The sequence below is a fragment of the Mustela erminea genome, chromosome 12 (assembly GCF_009829155.1).
Source record: "Mustela erminea isolate mMusErm1 chromosome 12, mMusErm1.Pri, whole genome shotgun sequence".
Lineage (NCBI taxonomy): Eukaryota > Metazoa > Chordata > Mammalia > Carnivora > Mustelidae > Mustela > Mustela erminea.
The window spans coordinates 42642945-42667070 of NC_045625.1; the positions used below are offsets into that span (position 1 = coordinate 42642945).

At 46.9% G+C, this 24126-nt stretch overlaps 1 protein-coding gene and 1 long non-coding RNA gene across 4 annotated transcripts in view; one reads left to right on the forward strand and one right to left on the reverse strand.

Annotated features, from left to right (window-relative positions):
- The window catches only part of MOB3B (MOB kinase activator 3B), a 199833-nt gene that overhangs the window by 162843 nt on the left and 12864 nt on the right, over window positions 1-24126 (forward strand). The window contains exon 3 of the mRNA XM_032307294.1: window positions 1655-1857. Within this exon, the coding sequence (XP_032163185.1) occupies window positions 1655-1857 (203 nt within the window). The remainder of the gene's footprint in view (window positions 1-1654; window positions 1858-24126) is intronic.
- On the reverse strand, window positions 7417-23015 carry LOC116570337. 3 transcript variants are annotated; one of them, XR_004277395.1, is made up of 3 exons: window positions 22198-23015; window positions 9887-10008; window positions 7417-8025 (listed from the first exon to the last, which is right to left on the reverse strand). It is a non-coding gene; the product is annotated as an uncharacterized LOC116570337 (long non-coding RNA). The 3 variants fall into 3 exon arrangements; XR_004277396.1 differs by lacking the exon at window positions 22198-23015 and adding an exon at window positions 13970-14036; XR_004277394.1 differs by lacking the exon at window positions 22198-23015 and adding an exon at window positions 12644-12666.

Here is a 24126-nt window from a genome sequence, read left to right on the forward strand (position 1 = left end):
GATAGGTCCCACTTTGTATTTGAAGAAAAGCGGGTATTGGTGCCGGGCCCCAGGGAGACAGACTTTGCCTCTGCCAGCTGCCAGTCATGTTCTGTCTCTCGCATCGTGCCGTGGGGTCCCAGGTGATCCCATTACAGAGTATCTCACCAGACAGCTGCCACTGGGACCCTGTGGAGGGATGGACAGTGACCAGAAGCCTACCCTGAGCACACTCTGCAGTTCTGTGGAAAGGCTGGTAGCCATGTCTGCCTTTTCTTGGTAACAGTGATGTATTTCTTATAACAACAGCTGAATGCTCCAGACCTTACCGTGGGGAGAGAAAGGGCGTCCTTTTCATTTAGTGAGTTCTTCCTCCTCTCTAGGCACTATTGATTTTACTCACATGAACACCCTCCTACTCATGCAAGGAAGGCCTTACTATGATCCTTCTTTTATAGAAGAGAAACCAGAGTTGCATGGGCACCACGTCTAATCCTCACAACCACTGTATCTAATCCTCACAACTGCTGGAATTTTTATTTACATGTGGAAGAGCTGAAGCTCCGAGAGGTTAACTCTCTGGCCCGTGGTCATACAGCTGGAAAAATTGCAGAGCAGGAATTCAAAGTCTGTTTAACTTACAACATGTCACCACTTAAGGACAGTGTAAATAACAAGAGTTTCAACAGTGTTTGAGAGGGAGAAAGGAAGTGGGCTTGTGCATTCTGCTGTGTCGCTCTGACCAGCAGGCAGTGGTGGGCACCAGAGAGGAAATCAGGGTGCCTCCTCCTGTCCATAACCCATTCTGACCTTCCTCAAGGAGACGCGCGAAGTGGTGACAAGTGCAATGTCCGCTATCTAGGGAGATTGTTGCATTTGCCCACCTCAACAACAGTGAATCTCGGGAAGAATTTGGATCAGAATTTGCACACGGGTAGCCTGGAGGCCACATTAAGCCAGAAAGATGTCTTGTTTTGACAACTGGTATTTTTTTTTAAACTTTAGATTTATTGCTCATGTTTTTAAAAATGTAGCAAGTTCTCATAGTGCTCCAAATTCCTGAATTATCCTGGAAAATCAGAAGTTCTAAGAGCCCTGGGCCTCTGTCCCCATTAGGCCACCATTGGCTGGAGTTTTGCCACGGCTGCTCCCTTTGAGAGGAAGGTGCTTCCCAATTTGCTGTAGTCCCGGTGGCCCTCTATTACTCTGTGTCAGGCAGCACGCCTCTCCCTCTAGCAATGCTCGCTTCCTACCTGCTGTCTTATATTAGATGTAAGAGGAAAATGAAGCTTCTTGTGCTCTATAAAGTTGGGGGGGGGGGGGAGAAGGGAGAATATACATTTCTATGTAAAAATAAAAATTTAATATTTACATATAAATAAAATCCAATATTTGTATGTAAATAAAAGCATAGATATAGATATCCCAAAGAAACAAACCAGGCCCTCTTCATTCATTGCTTGGGTCTCTTCCGGGTCACTGCTGGTATTTAAACGTAAGGGGTCATTAGCCACTGTCTGAGGCAGCGTTGGCTGCCGCTGCCCACGTGGAGCCCAGCCTCTGCGAGCTGGCCTAGAGGCTCCCACGCAGGACGTTCTCCAGCCTCGTGCCCGCGCTCCCGGGCTTCCGGAGCTTTCCCGTCACGGCTTTGTTCTCTCTCTTTTTACTTCTTTAGGTGTTCCCTTCCCCAAGAACTTCCTTCAGATCTGCAAGAAGATCCTGTGCCGCCTTTTCCGTGTCTTCGTCCACGTCTACATCCACCACTTCGACCGCGTCATCGTGATGGGTGCGGAGGCCCACGTCAACACCTGCTACAAACACTTCTACTACTTCGTCACGGAGATGAACCTCATCGACCGCAAGGAGCTGGAGCCGTTGGTGAGTGTCCCCGTGCAGGGCTGAGCCGTGGGTCACAGCGCACTGCCACAGCCACGCGAAGGACTGGGCCGTGAGCCGGCGGCAGGTGGAGTTCGGTGTAAGGGTTGGAAGATGCCAGGATGTCCCCTAACCTCACCACATACCTACGTTTCTCTCTGAGTGGGGGCAGAAGGGAGTGGACCCACTGATTTACATAATCCCTTAAGTGAGGATCTTTGATGTCTTACCTCAACTGTTTAAAGATATGAGGGGGCACCTGGGCGGCTCAGTCCTTAAGCATCTGCCTTCTGCTCAGGTCAGGATCCCAGAATCCTGGATCAGCCTCGCATCAGCATCCGGCTGCCTGCTCACCGGGAGGCCTGCTTCTTTCTCTCCCACTCCCCCTGCTTTGTGTTTCCTTTCTCGCTGTGTCTCTCTGTGTCAGATACATAAAATCTTTTTTAAAAAACAAAGATAATGAGAAACATTCTTTGGATCGGTAAATATGTATTTAGCAGCTTTTGTGTGTCCGCTGCTAGGCATGCCAAGTCAAGACAAGCTGTAGCTTTGACTCCAGAGATGGAGACAGAAGGCAGGCCCAGGTAAGAGTACAGTGCCTCCAGGATTTTGCTTTTCATACTGAATCTCCCCGGATGCAGTTTTCATGGTATATATTAAAATCCAGAACATTTAAGAAAACTTTACCATAGTTGTTTAGGGAATGGGGTGGGTTCCTTGTATTTGCTTCGTAAGGTATGTTTACAGTTGGACCCAATCTGTGCTCTAGAAGCCCAGAAACCTTAAAAATCCCAGCACCTTTTAACACTTAATGTTGGATGCCATCATCACAGCTGTTTCTTGCCGGCTCTACTGAAACTTTCCAGTACAATGCAGGGCTTTATACTAAAATCATGCTTTTTTCTGGGAACATTAAAAGTGACAGTTTTGCTAAATAGAACTGACAGGGCAACTAACTTTCATCCAAGTTCATTTGAATAATGAGCAAAGCAGAGGCCAGGCTCTGGTCTTTCGCTAGGCTGTCTTTCTCTCTGTGTACGTGTTTTTTAAATCTAGGTTTTATTGTTACTTATGTATGGTGAGGACCAAGGATCAGGGAAACAATTGCCATTGAAAAGATAGATTATTACACTCATACATCTGAAGAGAAGGGGGCACAACATGTCATGGGGAGTTTGGCGGGGGTGGGGGGGCATCCAGGGAGCCACCAGGGCTGGTCAGAGGCAGAGGGAGCAGGGAACATGTGGCCAAAGGCTTTTATTGTGGTTTCTCTGGGAAGGAACAATGTGAGTCAAACTAAGCGGGATTGGAATTGAATTGACTAATTTGAATCATTTCAGGAGGCGCTGGGGAATAGGGGCTGGCTTAATTGTGTGGTACCTGGACCTGGGGTGATTAGGGGAGGGTAGCCGCAGCCCCAAGGGTGAGATGCCTAAAGGAGGTGGTTGGGGCTGTGGGCCCCAGATTGATTAGTTTGTATTGACTGGAGAGTAAACAGCTGGAGAGTGAGTTGTTTACTACAGGTAGGATTTGGCTAGCCCTGGGAGGGGCAGTCCCTCCGGGTGGGCAAGGTCAGGATGTTAAAGAATCAAAATAGAGGGACACCTGGGTGGCTCAGTCAGTTAAGCACCGCCTTTAGCTCAGGTCATGATCCCATTAGAGCCTCACATCGGGCTCCTGCTCAGTGGAGACCCTGCTCTCTCTGCCTGTTGCTTTCCCTGCTTGTGCTCTCTCTCTGTCTCTCTCTCTCTCTCTCTCTGTCTCTTTGACAAATAAATAAATAAAATGTGTTTTTTTTTTAAGATGGAAATTCTGTTAAAAGATCTAAGTGCTTGACTACAAATGCTTAAAAAAATTATAAACAAGGAAAAAGACATGTTTATTATGATACAGTACCTATATCTGGCAAAGAAATTTATATATCACCTTTAGAGTTTCTCAACTTGAAATCTATTATTGTGCTGTCAAAGTACATGGCAAAAAATACTTTTGTTTGCATCATTAGGAGTTCCAGAACAGAGCAAGACTTTCTGGGCCCAAGTAAGATCTATCACTGGTGAAGGAAAAGCTCATTTTCTCCATTTTCTTTCACAACAGCATTCTAGAAAGTTACTGGGGGCAGGAACCAGGTTGTCTCTGAATTTAGTAGGACAAACAGTGTGGGTAGAAGCTTCCCGGTTGAATTCTCCTACTCTGTCCTGTTTAAAGGCCAGCCTGGGTAAACAGTCACTACAAGGCGAAAAGGTTGTGCAAACAGCTCAAGGGAGTTAAAATACTGGAAAGAGTTGATAAAGCTAATTTTAGAAAATGTCAAGTACAAAGGAAAGAGGGACTAGGGGCCCTGGAAATGAAGAGGGTGGAGAAACCGTGAGGGGAATTACAGTCCGTGTGAAGGAGGCTCTCCCTCTCGGCTTCACGGAGGGAAAGGAGCAGAAACATCAGATGGATAGAGCCAAAAGTCAATTTCTTCTCTACATCCAGAAGCATAAAGGCTATTGTAAGACAAAGCTGAGCACAAGCCAGTAGAGAAGGCCATTCTTTGCCATTAAAACACTCTCAGTTCTATCTTCTATAACTGAAGAAGAGCCTCATGGATTCTAACACCTGGCAGTGCCAGGAGCTGGCTGGAAGTCTAGAGTCACAGAAAGGCCCCAAGCAGCCCGCTGTTCCAGATGAAAGCCTCTTTGGGGGCATGGGGTAAAACTGACTGGATTAACCAAGAATTATTAACGGTGGAAGTGAGCAGGAAGGGTATCGGTGGTTCCCCCTAGCACCTTTTCTTTCTTTCAGTCTGGCTTCAAACAGTATCCTTCCTGCCTTTCTGTTTTCCTAATTGTAATTGCAGGGTGATTAATTTTAATGCTTTTACATAGTAACTACTGTTTTCCATGCTGAAGTGCCTGAAATTCTGTTCATTTTACACAAACTATGAAGTAACAGGAGAAGAGATTGAAGATTTTCTGAGGACAATAATTCTATAACATCAGGCTCTGGATACTTAGCATAGTCCAGTGTCCACTAAGAATACTGGATTTGTGGATTGTTCTTACTGAAAAGAACGCTTTCAGTCATTGATAATACTAGAATACCTAACTTTTAAAAAAAATTAATTTATTTTAGAGAGACAGCGCAAATGTAGTGGGGAGGAGCAGAGGAAGAGGGAGAAGGAAACTCAAGCAGACTCCATGCTGAGCACAGAGCCCAACATGGGGCTCTATGCCACGACCCTGAGATCATGACCTGAGCCGAAACCAAGAGTCAGGCACTTAACCCACTGAACCATCCAGGCCCCCAGAAAACCTAACTTCTAAGTTGGCTGTAGCAATGAACATATTAAAGTCAGCCATTGTATGTCAAATCAACATATTTTTGTTTGATTTGCATATATCAAGTACCCTGTGTATTCAACACAAGTTGTTCAGATGTTCCAGGGCATAAGAAAGATGCTTTCAAGAATTTACAGATGTAGGGGTGCCTGGGTGGCTCAGTCGGTTAAGCGTCTGCCTTTGGCTCAGGTCATGATCCCAGGGTCCTGGGAGCAAGCCTTGTATCAGGCTCCCTGCGCAGTGGGGAGCCTGCTTCTCCTTCTCCTCCCCTCACTTGCTATCTCTGTCGCTATCTCTGTCTCTCTCAAACAAAAATTTTTTTAAAAAAAGGAATTTACATGCAGTCTAAAAACTGTACAACAATGACGCGCTCATCTTGTGTTCTGGAAGGATGATGAAGAGGTCAGGCATTTGGCTTCACATTCTCCCATACATTCTTTAGAAGCGAAGGCGACAAGGGACCAGAAGGGCGGCGTCTGTGCAGCCAGTTTCCTTTGGAACGTCAGCATTCCCAGAGTTCCCACACCTCCAGTGGGACATTCCTGACCGCATGCCTTGGGACTGCACAGTGTGGGACTCAGAGACGCCACCTCCTGCTTCTCTCTGCCAGGCTCCCGGCACGCGCAGCCACCCTCCCCGGCTCCCACCGCCTTGCCTGTAGCTTTGTCTGCTGTTGACGGAGTGTCCAGCACCCTGGTTGTGTGAAGACCCCAGCACACCAACAGGGTAGGAGATCCAGGCTCGGTGCTTAAAAATAAGACTCAGACTCTCTGGGTTCAAACTCTTCAATTACTAACTTGCCATCTTGAGCAAGGTAGTTGGTTTTGCAAAGCCTCTTTTCCTCATTCATAGAATGGGTATAATACTTGAATTGTTATAAAAATTAATTGGATCTGTCACATGGTGAATGCTTAAGAAATGTTGGCTGTTAAGTGAGATAATGAACATTAAGTAACTGGCATACAGTAAGCAGGGGTACCCCAGTTCTCCCTTCCCAGCTCCTGTGGCCTTTTGCCATCTTAGGTAGCCTTGAAACAGGTATAGGTGATGGTATTGGTATCTCTGGTGGGATGGTCAGCTCTCAGAAGGCTAGGAGTTTACAGGCGATAAGTCCACATGCCCATGTTGCCAAGTACCTGCTAAATGCTTACGTGTTTTGAATTAGGAAGAGTACTTTGGGGAGGATGTACCTCCATTTGGAGCGATTACATACCGGTCATTCCTCCCTTGGAGCCCCCTTCATCTCAGACCATGCCAGCAGACTTCCACTTATCACTGTTGGAAATAAAGCTTCATCCTGTTGGATTAGCAGTAGAGATTAAAATGCAAAATTAGGCACAGAGCAGCGAAGGGATGCGTCATCCGTCTTGGGCCTGACAGAGAAAAATGGGACCTCAGCTTCCAGGCAGTACTCTGTTTTAGATGCCAACTAGATCACCTGGGGGGGGGGGGTGTTGAATGCTCTCGTACTGCTGTGTCCAGGTGACTGACCCTCCCCGATTTGGCACTGAAAGTCTCATGTCCTGGGAAAATTCTCGGTCCCTGGCAAACTGGGACAGTTGGTCACCCTCTCGGGCCCCAGAGTGGGAATACAATTTGGAATTCAGAAGCTGGGAAGAGGTCACTCTGGCCAACCCAGTGAGGAAGGCCAGTGCGTCTGTCCCCACAAAGGGCTCGACTCATGGCTCCCACTGGGACCTGCTGGTCAGCAGCAGCCTGGGAACCCATTTCATCTGTTCTCCAGCAGTTGGGGGGAGACTGGCGCACAGACACAGACGCGCAGACACAGACGTGACAGATGAGCCATTTCTCATGTAAATGCAACAGCTGAAGATGAGTTGAACTCAAACAAATTCACAGTTGGGGGAAACGAGCCCAAACGATGCTAGTAATTAGAAAATGGGCCAGGCCCTGATTGAATAAGCAGGCTGCTGTGGGCCCCTGGCAGCCTGGGAGTCAGCTGACAGAATTGAGCTAATCAGAATTATCATTAGCAAGCACAAATAACCAGCAGCGTTTTGTTGGCCTTTCACTATGCACAAAAGCAGACTCAGAGGGGAATGTTAGCAGTGCCGTTGCTGGTGAATAAAGAGCTGATGAGGGAGGAGGGGAGAGGCTGGGGAGGTGGGGAGGAAAGGCAGGAGGGAGCTTGCTCGCCCTCATGCACCTGCTGACCCCTGGGTGACCTTGGTCCAGGGCTTTCTCCTTCTGTCTCCAGGACATCATTTCCTTATTTCTTACGATGAAGGTGATTGTTAAGGACCTGCCTTGCAGAAATGCCTCTGGGAAACTAAATGTTACCACAGTGCTGCCCTTTTACCTTATAAGCAGGTCACTTGAGCTGTAGAAGCTCTTCGATCAAATCAACGTTTCTTAATAGGGGTCCGCACACTAGCTGCATCAGAATCTTCTGGAGGTGATATTTTAAAATGTGCATCCCTGGGCCTCCTCACAGACACGCCAAATCAGAATTACTGAGGTAACTGCCTACTACCAAGCGCCCTCCATCTTCATCCAGAATTCAATGTGCCTATGAGTCACCCGGGCATGTTGCCAAACTGTAGGTTCCAATTCAGTACACCTGGAATGGGATTGTGCGTGCAGGTTTGCTCCCAGGTGATGTCAGTGCCCCTGGTTCCCAGACCGCACTCCGAGGGGCAAGAGGCTACATGACAATTACTCTCAGATGTGAGAATTAACTATTTTTAGCACTTCATCTCTTCTCCTCCTCTAGGATTGGAGGCTGGCTCAATGAGGTGGGAACATAAAGCAAAGAAGAATTATCTTGAGGATCAGTAGTGGCGAAGCGTATTTCTCCAAATGTCAGTCCTGGAATGATTAAGTCCTGTGTATAATAGGCACAGCATAAGGAATATAGTCAGTGATTTTATAATAGCGCTGTATGGTGTAGATGGCCAGTGAGCATAGCGTAACATATACACTTGACAATCACTATGTTGTACACCTGAGACTAATGTGAGATTGTGGGTCAACTATACTTAAAAAAAAAAGTTTGTCCTGAGTAATGCTTGGTGAAAACAGACTTCTTTCCCTTGGTCAACTAAGTTTACAAAATGCTATATCGTCATCCCTGAAGACCCACAGGGTGTAATCGTAGATTAAAGGCTTTGAGAAGTCAAGAAACTGGTTCGGTTTTGCGGTGCCCACCCGGTTTAACCACGTTTGGTCCCCTGAAATCTTTTTTCTTTGGTTGTCACTCAATGACCAGCTTGTCAAGATCATGATCCATGGAGCAAACTTTGGGCAACGCTCCAACCTTGTGATAGGTCTCTAGATTTTGAGTTTCCCCTTCCTGTCTCCGGCTGGGCCCCCGCCACACACACCGTGGCTGATTGGGGGGTGGAAGAGAGAAGATGGGAAGAGGGAGATGAGGAGATGAAACTCCTCACAGGGGAGGGCTTCATGGAAAGAAAAGAAACCCTGTTGGTTCTCACTCCTCGGTCCTCCCGCATCGTTGTATGATACCCGTCGCTGAGTTCTTAGGATGGTTAAACATACTGCCTTTACCTTTACTTCAGGTAAGGGTGGTTGGCAGTTTCTCTGCATCTAAACCACATTGCTCTCCATCGCTCTCTGCCATTACTGCCGTTCTGTCACACCAGAGCTCCCACTCCTCCTTGGCTGATGATTGAGGTTCATGCACTTAATGATTTTAGACTTGAGCTCCAAAACCACCCTTCTAACAGTGGGTACCTTAGGACCAGGATACTTTGGAGACCAAAGAGTTGGAAAGTCTTGTTCCATAAAGTTCTTAGCACAACCCATCTGGGCCCAAGCATATGCTGACCTTCTATTCCCCTAAGAGGTTGTTGGGTCATGCCTATACTCCCCTTAGAGTGGCTCGGGTGAGTGCAGTAGCCAAGGTTGGCCTGTAAAGGCAGTATGAGATCAGGGCTGTTGAACAGAAGCAAAGCCTCTCCCAGGAGTCAGAGCCACTCCCGGAAAGAGCCACTGGGGGGCTTTTGAAAGGCCTTTCTCTTGTAAATATCATCTGTGCAAAGTCTTCTGGGATACCTCTTGTCAGGCAGTTTCCTTGACTTGCAGCCCAGTGGCTTAGACATGGGCACAGGCATTGAAGAAGGGAAGGACTTCAGCCTGTGCGTCTGGCAGTTCCCACTGTTACGTCACCGCAGTGGTCAGCCAGCCCTGGGAAAGGCATGTAATGTCTGTGGGCCTCAGTTTTCCCATATGTCAAAGAGCCCATATCAGGCGTACCCCCAGCTTGAGTGCTGAGATTATGATTTCTGATGTGGGATGTCCCCAGTCTTGTCAACCTTTGGCCCAAGGTGGCCTCTTCTTGCTTAATGAGGCCTCCGTGAGTGAAAGCCCACCATGCCAGCAAATGGGTACAACTGGCAAGACCCCAGCTGGAGTCTGCTTTCCTGGGACTTTGTCAGTTTAGATGACATGGGGTGTGTGTGTGTGTATGCGTGTGTGTGTGTGTGTGTGTGTCCATTGTGGCGTCAGCTAGAACTGGTTGTTCGGGGCAACCCAGATGCCCACAGCTGAGTGGGACTACCGGCCAGAGGCCATTTTAAGAACCTTGGCAGACATGCTCTAATGTGTCCATCTAAAAACTAGCAAAGAAATGTGGGGTTATTTTCAACGAACCGCCTTGTGCTGAGTTACTGGGAATGCGGCAACATCAGCCACATGTCTTCGTCAGCTCTGTTTTTCATCCTTACCCGATGTCCAGAGAGCTTTTGCTTCCGGTTTGTGGGATGAGGACTGGTTTTCTTTTGTTTTCATTTTGGGTTTCGGTTTTGGTTGGGTCCGGGATCAGATGTGGTCTGGTTTATTTCAGGGCCTAAAATGTGGGAGATGATGCGCATGTGAAAAGTGTCAGCACATAATATTGAGTAATAAAAACAAGATTCAGAAATGTATTGGAAAATCACTCTAACCATATGTCTATCTGTTAGTATGTCCTTGAGAAAGGAAGTATGGCAGAAAGTGTCAAGAGCTGTTCTCTCTCCGTGGAATTATGGATAACGCTTCTTTTTTTGCATATACGTACTTATTTGGGTTTTTCAGCTTTTCTGTCACAAACCTGTATCACTTTTATAATAATCAGGAAAATCAAATCTTACGCTTTCAAAGGCCTTACTAACAAAGGCCAGTGGCCTGTGTGCCCAGGACCAATGGCTCTGAGCGTGGTGTCTGCTCTTTCTGGCTGTGCCCTCTGCTCCCCTCTCCTCAGAGCAGCTGTGACAGAAATGCTCGAAGGAGCAAGCTGGTGGCGCTGCCTGTGGTGGTGCGGATCTCTCTGTGTCTGTAGTTGAAGGTGGAGTACATTAACCATGGACTATACGATTAGGCTGTCCTTGGATATGGAGTGGTCCCTTCTGAAGTAAGGAGTTAAGCACCTTTGTAGACATTGACATGCTGTTATCTTTGCTATATATATGCATTTTTTATTTTGAAGATTCTGTTCAAAGGGGGTAGATCTCAGAGATTCCAAAGCACATGACGAAGTCTATGGATTCTGTCCATGTAACATATCTAGCCCTGTGGGGACAGGCACCTCACTGCAAAGCGTTCCATGACCTTGATGAAAGGTTTTGGTTGGAGTTTTTTCCTGTCCGGATTCCTCGACTGAATTAGATCTGAAAAGATTTTTGAGTTTTAACTTCCAAGTTTTAAAAGAGAACCAAAAGGGGACGCCCGGGTGGCCCAGTGGGTTAAGCCTCTGCCTTCAGCTCAGGTCACTATCTCAGGGTTCTGGGATTGAGCCCCACATCAGGCTCTCTGCTCAGCAGGGAACCTGCTTCCCCCTCTCTCTGCCTGCCTCCCTGCCTACTTAGGATCTTTCTCTCTGTCAAATAAATAAAATCTTTAAAAAAAAAAAAATAAAAGAGAACCAAAGGGATTCATTGAAAAGGGATTATTATTGACCATGGAATGGTGTATACACACTTTATTAAACTAAAGCACTACAAATAATTTTCAGCCGAAATTATCATGGGGATCTAGAGTTAATTCCAATCCCTTCTTGCTAAAGTATTGACAAAGCCCCAAACCAGAGGTAACTAAGGAAGTACCTAAGTAACAAACACAGTCTTGATCTCAGTCAGATTCTGGTATTATCTTTTTTCTTTTTTTTCCCCTCAGGACCATTCTCTCTCCTTTCTCCAGGAACCCATGCCCTGCTCTGTTTTATAGCACCCTATATCTCTTTTGTATGATTGATAATTGATTCCTTTGTATGAAGGTTGATACTCTAATCGCAATGGACTCCCAGTTGTGGTTTAACCTTTAAAGTGCACAGTCTTCAGACACTGTTAGTATATTTCCAGGGGCTCCTGGTGGGCTCAGTAGAGCATGTGACTCTTGATCTTGGGGACTCCCGTGTTCTACGTAGAGATTACAAAATACACATATATGTATATTTGTGTATGTTTCATAACTCATGGTTTCTGTTCTAGTTTGCCATTACATACTTCTGGGTAATGCTTACATGTCAGATGATTGTCCACTTCTGCAGGTATGCCCTGCATAGCAGCCTAAGAATGTCTGCCTCGGCTTACAAGTCACATTCTGCCTTCTCTCTTCACCTAGGCTGAGTGGGAGTGGCTTCCGACTGCCTCTGATTTTTAGCAGAAGAGAGTCATTTCTAGACCATTCAGTACACATTTATTACATGCTAAACATGTGCTGAAAATCAGGGTCCCTGCTTTCAAGGAATTCATTGGAAGTTTCCTGCCTACCCTGTCATTACTGCAACATCTCCTAAAGCCTTTTCCTCAGAATCTGCTAGATCTAGGGGATGTCAGAGGGTGTTGCGTGAAAGGGGAGTTATGTGCTCAAATAATTAGGGGAAATAGTGAGTCAGTAAAGCTATTCTGGTGTCTTTAATACCTTAACGTGCATCCTAACCTCCAAGGAATTCATGCAATGTGCAGATTTATTTGATCGTGGAATCCTTTCTCTGCAGAGCATTTTGTGTATCTAAAGCTTTGAAATACTCTTTGGGAAATACAAACTATGCAGTCTTATATAATCTGTCTTCTGTCTTATGAGCTCAGTTCTCTTCTGGCTGCCTCGCATCTGTCAATAAACATTTTTAAAAAACCTGTATCACAGACACCGCTCTGAGAACTGGAGTGACGGTCACCTAAGATACACTTCCATTCTTCAGGAAAGTCATGATTTTCAGGAATCATACCCTTCGATCCATTACTTAGAGCTACGACACCCAGTATAGTAGCCACTAACTACTTGTGGTTGCTTCAAGTTAGACTAATTGAAATTAAATTAAAAGAAAAACTGGTCTCTTAATCTTCCTAGCCATAGTCGAAGTGCTCAAAAGCCACATGTGTCTACTGGCTGGGCTCTCCTCTTCTGGTTTACAGATGAAAAACAGATAAGACTCAAAATTATACGTTCATTGTTTTTCCCTAGGTCCAATGTCAGACTCTCCACATTAGAGAGTAGCTCAGTACCTCAGGAGTGCTGTTGGTCTCTGGGGCACCAAGTCATAATTACACTCTACTGTGTCTGCTGAAATGGAAACTGCTGCAGAATGTTAGTCACAGTAGGATTCCATTCATCTCTGTGAGCATTTAAAGGAAAATAGGAATAATCAGTATGGCTTGATGCCCATAGATAAGACTGCCAAATTTTGGCTGCTATGTGTGGTCTAGACTCGTTCAAATTTCCCGGCCTGGTGAGACTAGATTTTTTTTTTAAAAGATTTTATTTATTTATTTGACAGAGCACAAGTAGGCAGAGGGACAGGCAGAGAGAAAGGGGGAAGCAGGCTCCCTGCTGAGCAGAGAGCCTGATGCAGGGCTCAGTCCCAGGACCCTGAGATCATGACCTGAGCCAAAGGCAGAGGCTTAACCCACTGAGCCACCCAGGTGCCCCAAGACTAGGTTCTTTGGCTCCAAAAGACAGCAAATGAGTATTGGGATTTGGATGCAGGAAGGCTTTATTTACTAAAATCTAACAGTATATCTTCTCTAGCCATCCACCTGTTCCACCACATTAAAGCATGGGCTGTCCCTATTATAGGGACTTGTGTGGTCTTAGGAAGAGCTCTTCCTGAGAAGTAATTTTAAGCATAAAGCATATCGGCTACCAGCAAAGCCATTTAGGCTATAGTGAAGTAGTAGAACATCGTATGAACCAGTATTAGTCCCACACTGTTAGTGCTAACAGATTCCTATTACATTGTGACTCTGAGTGTGCCTGGACCAAGAAATCAAAGGCATACAGGTATGTCTGGATGAAGAAAGAGAAATGCAGACTACTCCAAAAAGAACTTCCTAGAGTTCCTTGAATGGGTCATGTCCTCTTACGTCAGGCTGGAGATCCCTGTGAGCCCTCGACCTCCATGTCCTCCCGAGTCCTACTCAGCCTACAAGTTGGCAGCTTCATTGTCCCTCCCTCAGAGACCTCCCCCACTCATCACCACATTGGGTCCCTACTAACTGCTCCCTGAACCCAAAGAGAGCAACCAAGTGGAAGCCCCCATATTGTCAAGGTCCAGTATCAGAAGCAATAGCCACCCCTTCCACCATTTTCTGTTCCTTAGAAGTGAGTCACTCAGTCCTGCCCATACTTAGGAGAAGTAATTAATCTCTATTTCCCAAAGAGAGAAATACCGAAGACTTTCCTAGTATATTTTTAAATCACTGCAGAGACCAGATTTTTTAATGGATGATGTTTGCCTTTGGTCTGTCCATTTCCCTTTCGTCTTTCATTTCCCACATCCGGTAGCTCAGGTCTGCTGCCTCCCCCAGAGCGCTCATTCCTCCAGAAATCACCTGCCTCGGTGAACACTTCCATGACCACCCTCAGAGTGGTAGGCCCCGCCTCCTGTTCCTAGCCAGGCTCCTGGAGGAAGACCAGTTGTCTCTGTGATCTGCCCTCCGTCATGGAGGAAGACCAGTTGTCTCTGTGATCTGCCCTCCGTCACTCCAGAAACTTGCCCTTTCTCCTGCAGTACTGACCCGCAGCCCTGTGTGCTTACCTTTGAAACAGAGAAGAAATAACATGTGATCTAATTCATGGTGGTGAGAAACTTTAAAAACATTGTGCTCAGCAAAAGAAACCAGACATAAAAAGTACATACTGTTTGATCCCATTTATATCAAATTCTAGAGCAGTCTAAGCTAATCAACAGTGTCAGAGCGGTTGCTGGGGTGGAGGGGGTGGTTGATTGATTGATTGAGGGTCAGGAGGGAATCTCTGAGGCAATGGAAATGTTCTGTATCTTAAGGTGGTGGTTATCTGGGAGCGTGTCCCTACTGAAGTTCATCGAATTCTACATTTAATTAGAAGCATTTTATAGGACCAAATATACCTCAATAAACTTTATTTTTAAAAGATGCTTGGTAAAGGATTCAGTAGATTTTTAAAACAACCTTAGTATTCACAAGAACAATGATTTGATAGTGATAGGTCTTTGCTGAAAACTTGTCTCCCCGCTGCCTGGGTGGTTAACAAGACAAACTGAAAGGGAAAGTAGGGACTTATCCCTGAGGGCCAATTAGAATATCTGCATTTTCATTGGTTATAGTAACAAGAATAATTCATGTCATAGAGACGGGTAGCTCTCCCTTCCCTCTGGCAATCAGTTATGAATGATTGTAAACCATTCTGCCGCATATCACATGGGGAGGCTTCAGAGAGCATCTCAGCCCTCAGCCCCCCATCCCAGGCCTATTAAATCTTCTCCAAGGGTAGAGTCCATTCAAAGTCCAGCTCTCTCAAAGTCCACAGTCAGTCTAGCTCTCATGAGACACCATTGGTGAGCCCCAGTGAGGTATGGTGCTTCTTGACTCATCCCACCCAAGAACATCTGGAGAGCTTAGGGAGGGTGAATGCATGAGTTCTACCACTGGAATTTTTGGTTCAGTAGTTCTGGGATAGGATAGGACTAGGATAGGGATAGGACTTGTGAATCTGCATTTTTAATAAGCTCCCAGGTAACGTTGATACAAGCGGTCCAGGCATCACACTTTTGGAACTAATACCATCCATTCCCCAATTTCTGGGCAGAATTGGAGTCAGCAGGATGCCTAGACTGAAGAGTGGCCCCTCTGATCTTGGTCTTGTAGATGGAATCTAGCCCCACTACTTCGGTTTGCTTACGGTCCGGCTCAGCTCCCTCCACCCCGCGCCTTCCCCCAGGGTCAGCCCTACATCCCGTTCCCAGTCTAAACCATAATGGTGTTACTTTGCTGGCAGCAGTCAGCACCACCCCCTAGAGGCCCATCCCCTCCAGACCTCACCCCTTCAGCATGGCCCTTCTCGTGTATCAGAGCCCCCATCACACATACCTCAGTGCTGCCAGGACCCTGTGTTCCAGGCGCATGGCTGGGTTCCAGGGATACTGCTACTAGTCCATCTTGGTCTTAGCATGAGCCCTTTTCTCTGTGTAGAGATGCCAAGTCTTCGTTTTCCCACTGGTAGAATGAGGGAGAGTAGCCCAAATCAGGGTCCTGTGAGCATGCAGGGGTGAAGCCGGGGCCAACGGCTGGGCCCTCACCTCTTCTTCAACCAGATCTGCTGTAGTTTTTCATTCGTGGCCTTTGTATCAGATTACATTAGAAGATGTAGTTTCTGCTACTAAAATAAGTTGTAAATCCACTGGATTAAGGAAAGTTTTGATTTCCTTCCAGTTCTGGCACATTGTAGATCCAGAATGACACAGATTGTCCTCTGCCTTTTTTTTCTTTTTTTACTTCATTTATTTATAATAGTAAATTATTTTGGAAAAGATTTATGTAGAGATTTATGTCTGTGTCTTATTAAAGTATTTCAGCCTAGGAAGAACTTTAAATGGCCTGTAATAACTATACACTTTTAAAATTTGATATGTTGAGCTTCTGAGAATATAGTAATCTGAGGAGAGGGAAATTTTTTTTTTTTTTTTTGAGAGGGAAATTTTTAAAAATAAAGCTGTGGACCAGGTGCTGTGGGAAATGGGTTTATGTATTACCTCATTTATTCTGCACACAGTTCTATGAGATAAATACTGTTTTTGTCCCCAATTTAGAGAAGAGGAAAATCAGACAAGGCGGTGAAGTAATTTGTCCCATATCACATAGCCCTGTGGAATCAGGATTTGAACACAGGAAGTCTGACCCCAAAACCCAGACCCAGCCTCTGCTCAGGCAGATTTTTGCTCAGGTGCACACTAATTCAAATGATTTCTGATGATCGGTGTCAGTTAGGAAGTTTCCTGAAGTTCTGTCCCTTTGGTAGAACAGCATCTGGCTGCGAGGCCACAGTCAAGTCACGTCTGCTCTCTGAGCACATGTGGCATACTGTGTTCAGTGACTCAAACAACACGATAGTGTGTAAGGAGCTCGTGTGTGAGGAGCTGGTGCTAAGTGCTAGGACGACTAAAACGGCATGACACCTGTCTCAAGAAGTGTCACGTCTGTAGATAGATGACCCAAGGGGCGCTTGGGTCAGTGGGTTAAAGCCTTTGCCTTCGGCTCGGGTCATGATCTCAGGGTCCTGGGATGGAGCCCCGCATCGGGCTCTCTGCTCAGCAGCAAGCCTGCTTCCCTTCCTCTCTCTCTGCCTGCCTCTCTGCCTACTTGTGATCTCTGTCTGTCAAATAAATAAATAAAAGTCTTAAAAAAAAAAAAAAGATAGATGACCCAAACACAGAGCCTGCGGAGGCCAGGCAGGTGGCAGGCATGAATTAGCAAGCAGGTAACAAGAAATAGGAAGCTCTGGGAGCCACCTCCACAAGACTCGTGGTTTCAGTGGGGGAGCTGGGACCCAGAGTCTCCAAATCAAAAGAAATTGGCACTCCGTCATTTTAGGTGAACACTTCAGAATTTTAAATGGTGGCAACTGATGAGAGTAGTTCTTGCACTTTATTTCATTTCATTTTTTAAACCTTCAGGCCCAAGCCGTTCCTTCTAGGAGTGCAGTTTGCCTAAGAGCCATCATTTTGCACTCCTGCCTTGTATAGAGCCCGTGGTAGGCAGGTCAGGGTCTGGCCCCTTACAATCTGGCAATACTTCACAGTGCCTGCACCTTAGGTGTTATTTTTAGAGTTCTCCCTGATTTTGAAAGCCCAGAACTTCTAAGCATATGAAATGAAGCGTTGGGGTGTGTTTCGTGCGCATGTGTGTGTGCGTGTGTGTGTTGGGGGGGGGTGTACCCAGTTCAGATGAAGCAGATGAGACAGTGGTCGTTGGGTTGAGTTGGCGACCGCTTCAAACCAAGGCTGCCCCGTGCCCCCTCGCCATCGCTGGTCTGCAGCGACCGTAGTGCTCCCGGAACCAAGGGACACAGAGCGCATCTGTTCCTTTGTCGCTGGCTTCACCCAACACAGCCAGTGTCATCGCCAGTTGGATTGTGGACCCCATCAGTGCCAGGCCCGGGAACGGAAAGCAGCTGTTGTTATCATATACGTTCACTCTAAACAGTGGAGCCTTCAGAAAGCCCGCCGCGCGCCAGCCCTGGTCTGGGGAACTGGCAGAAGGTACCAAGCACTCACAGGGCACACTCAAGGGATTTTATCTTACTAATCTTTGAAAAACACTGGCAAATGGACAGGAGTTAAATAAGGTATTTGACCGCATCCCACATAGGTTGGTTTTAGTTTTATGGCCTCAGGATTAAAGAGGCAGACGTCCCGTAAAAGTTGGCACTCCTGTGCCTACCTAAATTCAATTTTTTAATATAAGGTTTCTGAGGTGATTTTTGCTTTATTTGGAACTCAGCCTTTCTTTTGACGGTGACAGCAGCCTTTGTGCATATACTACAGAGGAATCAATAGGTACTCACGGGTGTAGTTTTCTCCTCTGGTGTCACTGCTGTAAGATGTTAGAGTTGTAAAAGGGTCTCAGACAGTTAACTCTTCTAGTTTCTGTTGCTGGTTCAAGGCTGCTTGGCATTTTGTGTGAATAGATTATTCCAGATGGAAGAATTCTTCGAAACATTTTTTGTTTCCAATATTGACAGCAACAACAGAGGGGATTTAATGAGTTGGACAGGAGTATGTTCTTGAAAGCACACACACGTGCATACGTGTACACACACGTACACAAGCACACACAAAAACTACACACTAATCATCATTTTTTTTCCCCAATAAAACTTAAAATCTTTCAAAACCCCTTCTCGGTGGATTTTTTTTTCCATTTTGCTAATGGAATTATGTATAAACATCTCCTTCGTTGAAGCTTTTGAAATGCTTTTTTCCAAAATTGATAGCTATGGGATTTTTGTTGTTTGGGTTTGTTTCATTTTAAATCGTGGTACAATACCCATAAAATCAAATTTGCTGTCTTAACTATTTTAAGTGTCCAGTTTAGTGGCACGAAGTAAACTCTTGTTGTTGTGCAACCCACACCACCATCCATTTCCAGAACTGTTTCCGTTTTGGCAGACTTGGTTTTTCTTCCCTCCACTTCCCTTCTCTCTCTTCTCTTTTCTCTTCACATGCGAGCCAGGTCTTTAGGGTGTGCAGCGGAGGCCAGGAAAGGGAACAAAAAATATGCCAAGAAAAAGGGTATCTGCTCTTAGTTCTCTTTAACTGAGGCAGAACTGCTTCCCACCTTCAATACGTTAGACAGCTTCCCTCTTCTCCTGAGAGCGAAACACAGGGTGCCGACAGTAGCACATAATCACCTCTCTTGCTAAAAAGTCTAAAATTGCAGCTTCCTACGAAAGTATCAGCAGAGCAAGGGAGGAAGGAGCCCTCGCATGTAACCATCGCCTTAGCTCTCTGAAGCACATTCCCTTTATGTAAAATCAAGGTTGTATTCATGGTTGGTTAACTGGGAGTCGGAGACTATGGGAAGAAGGGTTTGTCTCCTCCCCTACTCTGAAACCCATGCTGGTTCAGATCTCAGAGGCTGTAGGCCTGTGCAGAGTCCGTTCCTGGTTTATGACGTGTGTTTTCTTCCCGGTGTAGCATCACTGCTCGCCCACAACAGGAGAAACATTGGGACTGTTGATGGCCAGGTCAACTTTACAAGCTTGGTAGCTTGGGAACCCATTTATAATCCCATGGGCCTTAATGCTGTAGAGTCACACTGGCCAGGGTGTCCTTGGGGTGCAGATCAGGGCGCAGCAAACTGTTTCTGGAAAGGTCCAGATGCCAAACATTTTAGCTTGTGGGCCTTAAACGGTTCCTCTTACTACTGCTCACCTCTGCCTTTGAAGCGGAAAAGCAGCCAGAGACAATGCAGACCTGAATGGGCGTGACTGTGTCCCTGTACAACTTTATGGATAGACATTGAAATTCGAGCTTCCTAGGATGTTCCTGTGTCATGGAATGTTCTTCTTCTTTTGTTTTTTCCCCCAACTATTTAAAAATGTAAAAACTATCCTTAGTTTATGGGCCATACAAAACAGGTGTGGACTGGATCTGGCCTGTGCCCTGTGGTTTCCCGTTCCCTGATGTAAAGGAAAAATGGGATTCTGAGGCCCACTGATGAGATCCCAATGACAGATCTCAGGGCAGATTCTCACTCTGCTGGGTGTTAACCATGGGCAGGCCACCAGCCTCCGCAAGCTGCAGTTTCTCTGGGGGTGGGGGGAAGCATAGTGACCACCCAGTAGAGATAAGTGTCAGTGACCAAGTGGGGCAGCGGTCAGGACGCCACGGTCAGCCCTTAAAGCTCTCAGGAGCTTGAGCGTGTGTCTCAACGAGCAGGAGTCTAACCCCTAGCAAGCAATCTTAATTTTGCTAAAGTGAAGATTCAGTTTGTTCCATGTCCATTTTTTTCACTGACCTAATATTTTGTTCCTTCTGAAGGAATGGGACTGCTAAGAAGCTAGACACTTCCTAAATTACAGGCTCTCTGAGGGAGAAAATCTCCCTGTGTTTTCATCAGACGCACAATAGAGGTCTTATTAAGTGATGGCAAGCACTGTCCTGTGGTGAAGTCAGCTCAGCTGAATGACTTCTATGAATTCTTTGTTTTCCTGGGGGAGGTAAATTCTTCCTCCAGGGACCCGTGCCCTGAAAGTTCAGGGCACACCCAACATGACAAATCATGTTCCTTCAGGGTTTCTTGAATGTCATTAAGAGCTGTCTTCTCTCTTCAAACTTCTCTCAGAACAAGTAAGTCTATGCCTGTAGCAGCCTAATCTAGACTAGAAGGGCCTCAGCAGCCAGTGAGCCCTCCCTCCTGCCCCCACGCCATGAAAAGGCCAAGTGGCAGAAGCAAACAGGAGAATGCCTTACCCTGTCCTCCGCCCACATCCAGTCTTCCAAGAGCGGCAACCTGCTGGCTGGCCACTAGGCCATGTTGAAATCTGTCGCAACCCTCTGAGGGAGTGGGTGCCTTCGGCCTCCCTTTGCTCATCCCAAAACCAGGGGCACGAGGAGCATCTGCCAGAAATCAGTCCAGCTGTGCTGGCACATGCAGGGTGTGGGAGGGAAGGAGTCAGCCCCGTTACAGCAGTGTGGACCTCAGGCCAGGCTGTTGGGGGACGTGGGCTGGCAGAGATGGGAAGGAGGAGGGCCTGAGAGGCCAGCACTGGGCCTCACTGGGTTACAGGGAGCATCGCTTTGACCAGGAAACAGGTTGGACGCACGCGCTGTCAGGGTCAGGAGCTAATAGTGGGCCAGCAAGAAGGATGGCCTAGGGAACATGGTAGCTCCCTTCCTGGAATAAGTCAGGATGTCCAAACGCAAAGTGTGGCAGAAGGGGCCCTGCAGGGCTTTGGCGAAGAGATCTGGAGAAATGCAGTGACGATGAAGCATTTTGTTTCATGCGCTTGCTTTCCTGATGCCTGCTAAGGCGGCCTGTCTCTGCATATGGCGTGTGTCCATAACCCATCTCCTGTGGTTAAAGGAGAGCGTTTCAAAAATGTGCAGCTCTGCCTTTATGAGAATCAGTATAAATCAAGAGACAGAGTATGTTTACAGAAAGTGACTTATTTTTAATGCTTGCAGGATTTGGGAAAAGAAGAGCAGTTTGATTCTTGTATCATATGAATAAATATTCTCTGTGGGTGGCAGGTCTGTGTGTTTATCTATCCATATGTATGTGTACATGTACGTGGAGGCGTGTGCACACTTTTACACACACACACACACACACACACACACACACACATCCTTCGTTGGGGAACGCCCTCCATATCAGTAATGTGGGCTGCTCTTTAGGAACAGAATTAATCAAATAAATATTGTTCTTTCCTGTTTAGGGAGGTTTGGCCTGCCATGTTCCTATTTTTATTTCTTTTGGCTTATTTACCACCCACATTCCTGAAAGAAAGCAGAAAGAACATTTTTAATTCCTGTGTGCTGGTTGGAGCCCATGTATACTTTGAACTGGGAGAATTCTTTTTTTAAAATTCTGTAGTCTGGCTGCCCCGTCTGCCTTACAAGAATTCAGACTTTGGGATGCTAGCAGGGCCCTGACTGTCGACCTCCCGTGAGTGGTTCCATCGGCCACGTCCCCGTTCCGTGGTCAGCACTGGCTCTGAGCAGACTCAAGCAGACTCAGCTCAAAGTACTTATAGGCATAAAGGGAGATCTGTTCAGCCAAGGCCTTGCAATACAGTGTAACTGGTTAGGAAGACGGGTTTTCAGGTTTCCACCTTGGCTATCCTCATGACTAGCAATGTGACTTTGACCAAGATACTTAATCTCAGTTCCCTCATATATAAAATGAGGATAATACCACTAAGACTGCTGTAAGGACTGAATGAAATAAAGAACACCCAGACAGCATCGAGCACAGCATCGGGCCTAGAAAAAGCGCAGGACACGGTAGATACTGCTGTTAGGAACACAATACATTTGACTTACTGAGGCTTTTAACACTATTGCCCCATCTTGTTCCCTCCATCTTTTGTGACCTGACACTCATTCATTCATTCATTCATTCAAGTTAGTTATTACATATGAAGCCTTGTTCCAAAAAGAATTTAAGGGGTCTGGTGTCAGTCTCCCCCTGGAGTTCTTCTTTCTCCCAGTTCCCATTAAAGAGACATAACTACGTTAAGAAAAATAGTTTTAAGAAAATGTTTAGGCCCAGTACTTGATGCTTGTGCAACGTACCTGCTCTTGACTCCCTGGTCATAAGCTGCCCTTCTGAACACAAGCTCCCTCCTACAGGACACTGGAGAGAAGCTCCATCCTCCTGCTGCAAAGGCCTTGGGGGTGAAACAAGTGCTTGGAGTAGGAAATCCTGGTCAGGGAGAGGCTGCCTCTCCCTGATACTCTCCAAGGTGGGCTCAAGGACTGGGGTCCTGAGACATGGCAGCCTCCCTGTGCCCTGAGAGCTGCAGGAGCTCTGCCCCTCCCCCGCTGTGGTTTCCACTGTCAACAGTCCAGCTTTCCCACCGGGGAATGAGCAGCCGAGAAGCCGGGGTATTTTGCATTTGCTTGTTTGTTTTTCTTCTCTGTTGGTCCGGGGATTTCCCTTCGGCAAGCAGCCGGCTGTTTTTCCTGGGCTCCCCTTTGACACTGCCCTTCAGAGCAGAAACATACTACACCCCTGTCTGAGGGAGAGCCAGCTGCCAGACCACACTCTCAGCAACCAGCTTTAGAGCCACTGAGATCCTTTCTCACTTTCCCTTCCCTGCGCCCTGGTCCCTTTCTCTGAATCACTCTGTCTCCCACTGAGGCAGTGTGTAACCTTCACAGACCCATGAGCAGAGCACGAAAGACTCAACGGGAGTGTTCTGGGCAGGAGAAGGGCATGGAGCTCTCCCCGCAGAAGAAACAAGTGCGCAAAGATACAGAAAGAGCCAGAAGCAAGGTGTGTGCAGGGCAAGAGAGAAGGAGGAGATAGATCTGAGATACATGCAGTCTCTTTAACTTGCTGGGACTTTATCTGGTGGTTGATGGAGAGGAGTGGACGGACGTTTTATGCCCCTGAGTATTTTCCACAGCACCTTTCCAGCCATCACGGTTGATGTAACCGGCAGGGAGTAGTGTGTTCGATGATACCGGCAGGGAGTAGTGTGTTCGGCACACTGGAATCACACCGCAGTGTGATATCGCAGCAGTTCTGAGCCCTGCAAACTGGATGGTTCCGGGACAGCGGCTGAGGTTGAAGCTTACAATCTGACGCCTTAGTACAATACCACTTCCTCTTCTGAATTCGCAGCCTTCAGGGCCACACCTGCCCATTCCTGGAATTCTTCCTCAGGGCCTCAGGGTTTTGGGACTTACTCTCCTGGTTCCTCCAGGAACAAGTCCCAAAGGGACTTGCCTTTGCTACCAGTGGGTTAGAGCTGGAGATAAGGAATTAACAAATTATCTGCTTGACCTGGTAGCTGCATGACCTGAGGGAAATGGGTGTTGGCAGGAGTTGGGGACCCTAGAGGGGCAGGGGAATGACCGTGGTTCTGGGGCAATCCTGGCGCAGACACCACCAACACAGTTGTTTGGAACGGAGGAGGGAAAGGGACAAGACTCTCAGAGAAATAGAATTTTCGAGAGGGTGAGCATTTTCAAACCACCCACTTTTTAGGGGAAGATAAATAGCCAATAACAAAAGAAACAAATGGATAATATGGATACAACTTGGAGGTTTTCAAGTCTCTAAAAAAATGGCATTTGCAGGATGAAAGCCATGGCAGAAAGCTTTCTTTCTGACCCGGCCAACACCCGCCGAAGGCCCAGCCTCCCTGTTGGGAAGGAAGTTCTTCCTGATCTGTTCCCCATACCCTCACCCTCTAGCCCAGCCAGAGATGCTGTCCCCATACTTCATGCTGCTTCTAACCATGTTCCCAAGTCTCTCTTGGAGGAGACGGGGGCTGATGAGAGGCCTGCAGTGTCCAGCTCCAACCCAGGGCGTGTCACTGGGCGGGGAGGGGGGGGCTTGCTGCTGGGCGTGGGGGGGGAGTGGGCGGGGAGCACCACACCTGCTGGCGTCAGCCCGGTGGGCTCACCGTTCCTTGGTGTTCTTTCAGCAACCCACACCTTAACATACTGTCTTTTAAAGGCGTGAACGAAGCTCCGGTACTGGAAAAAGCAAGT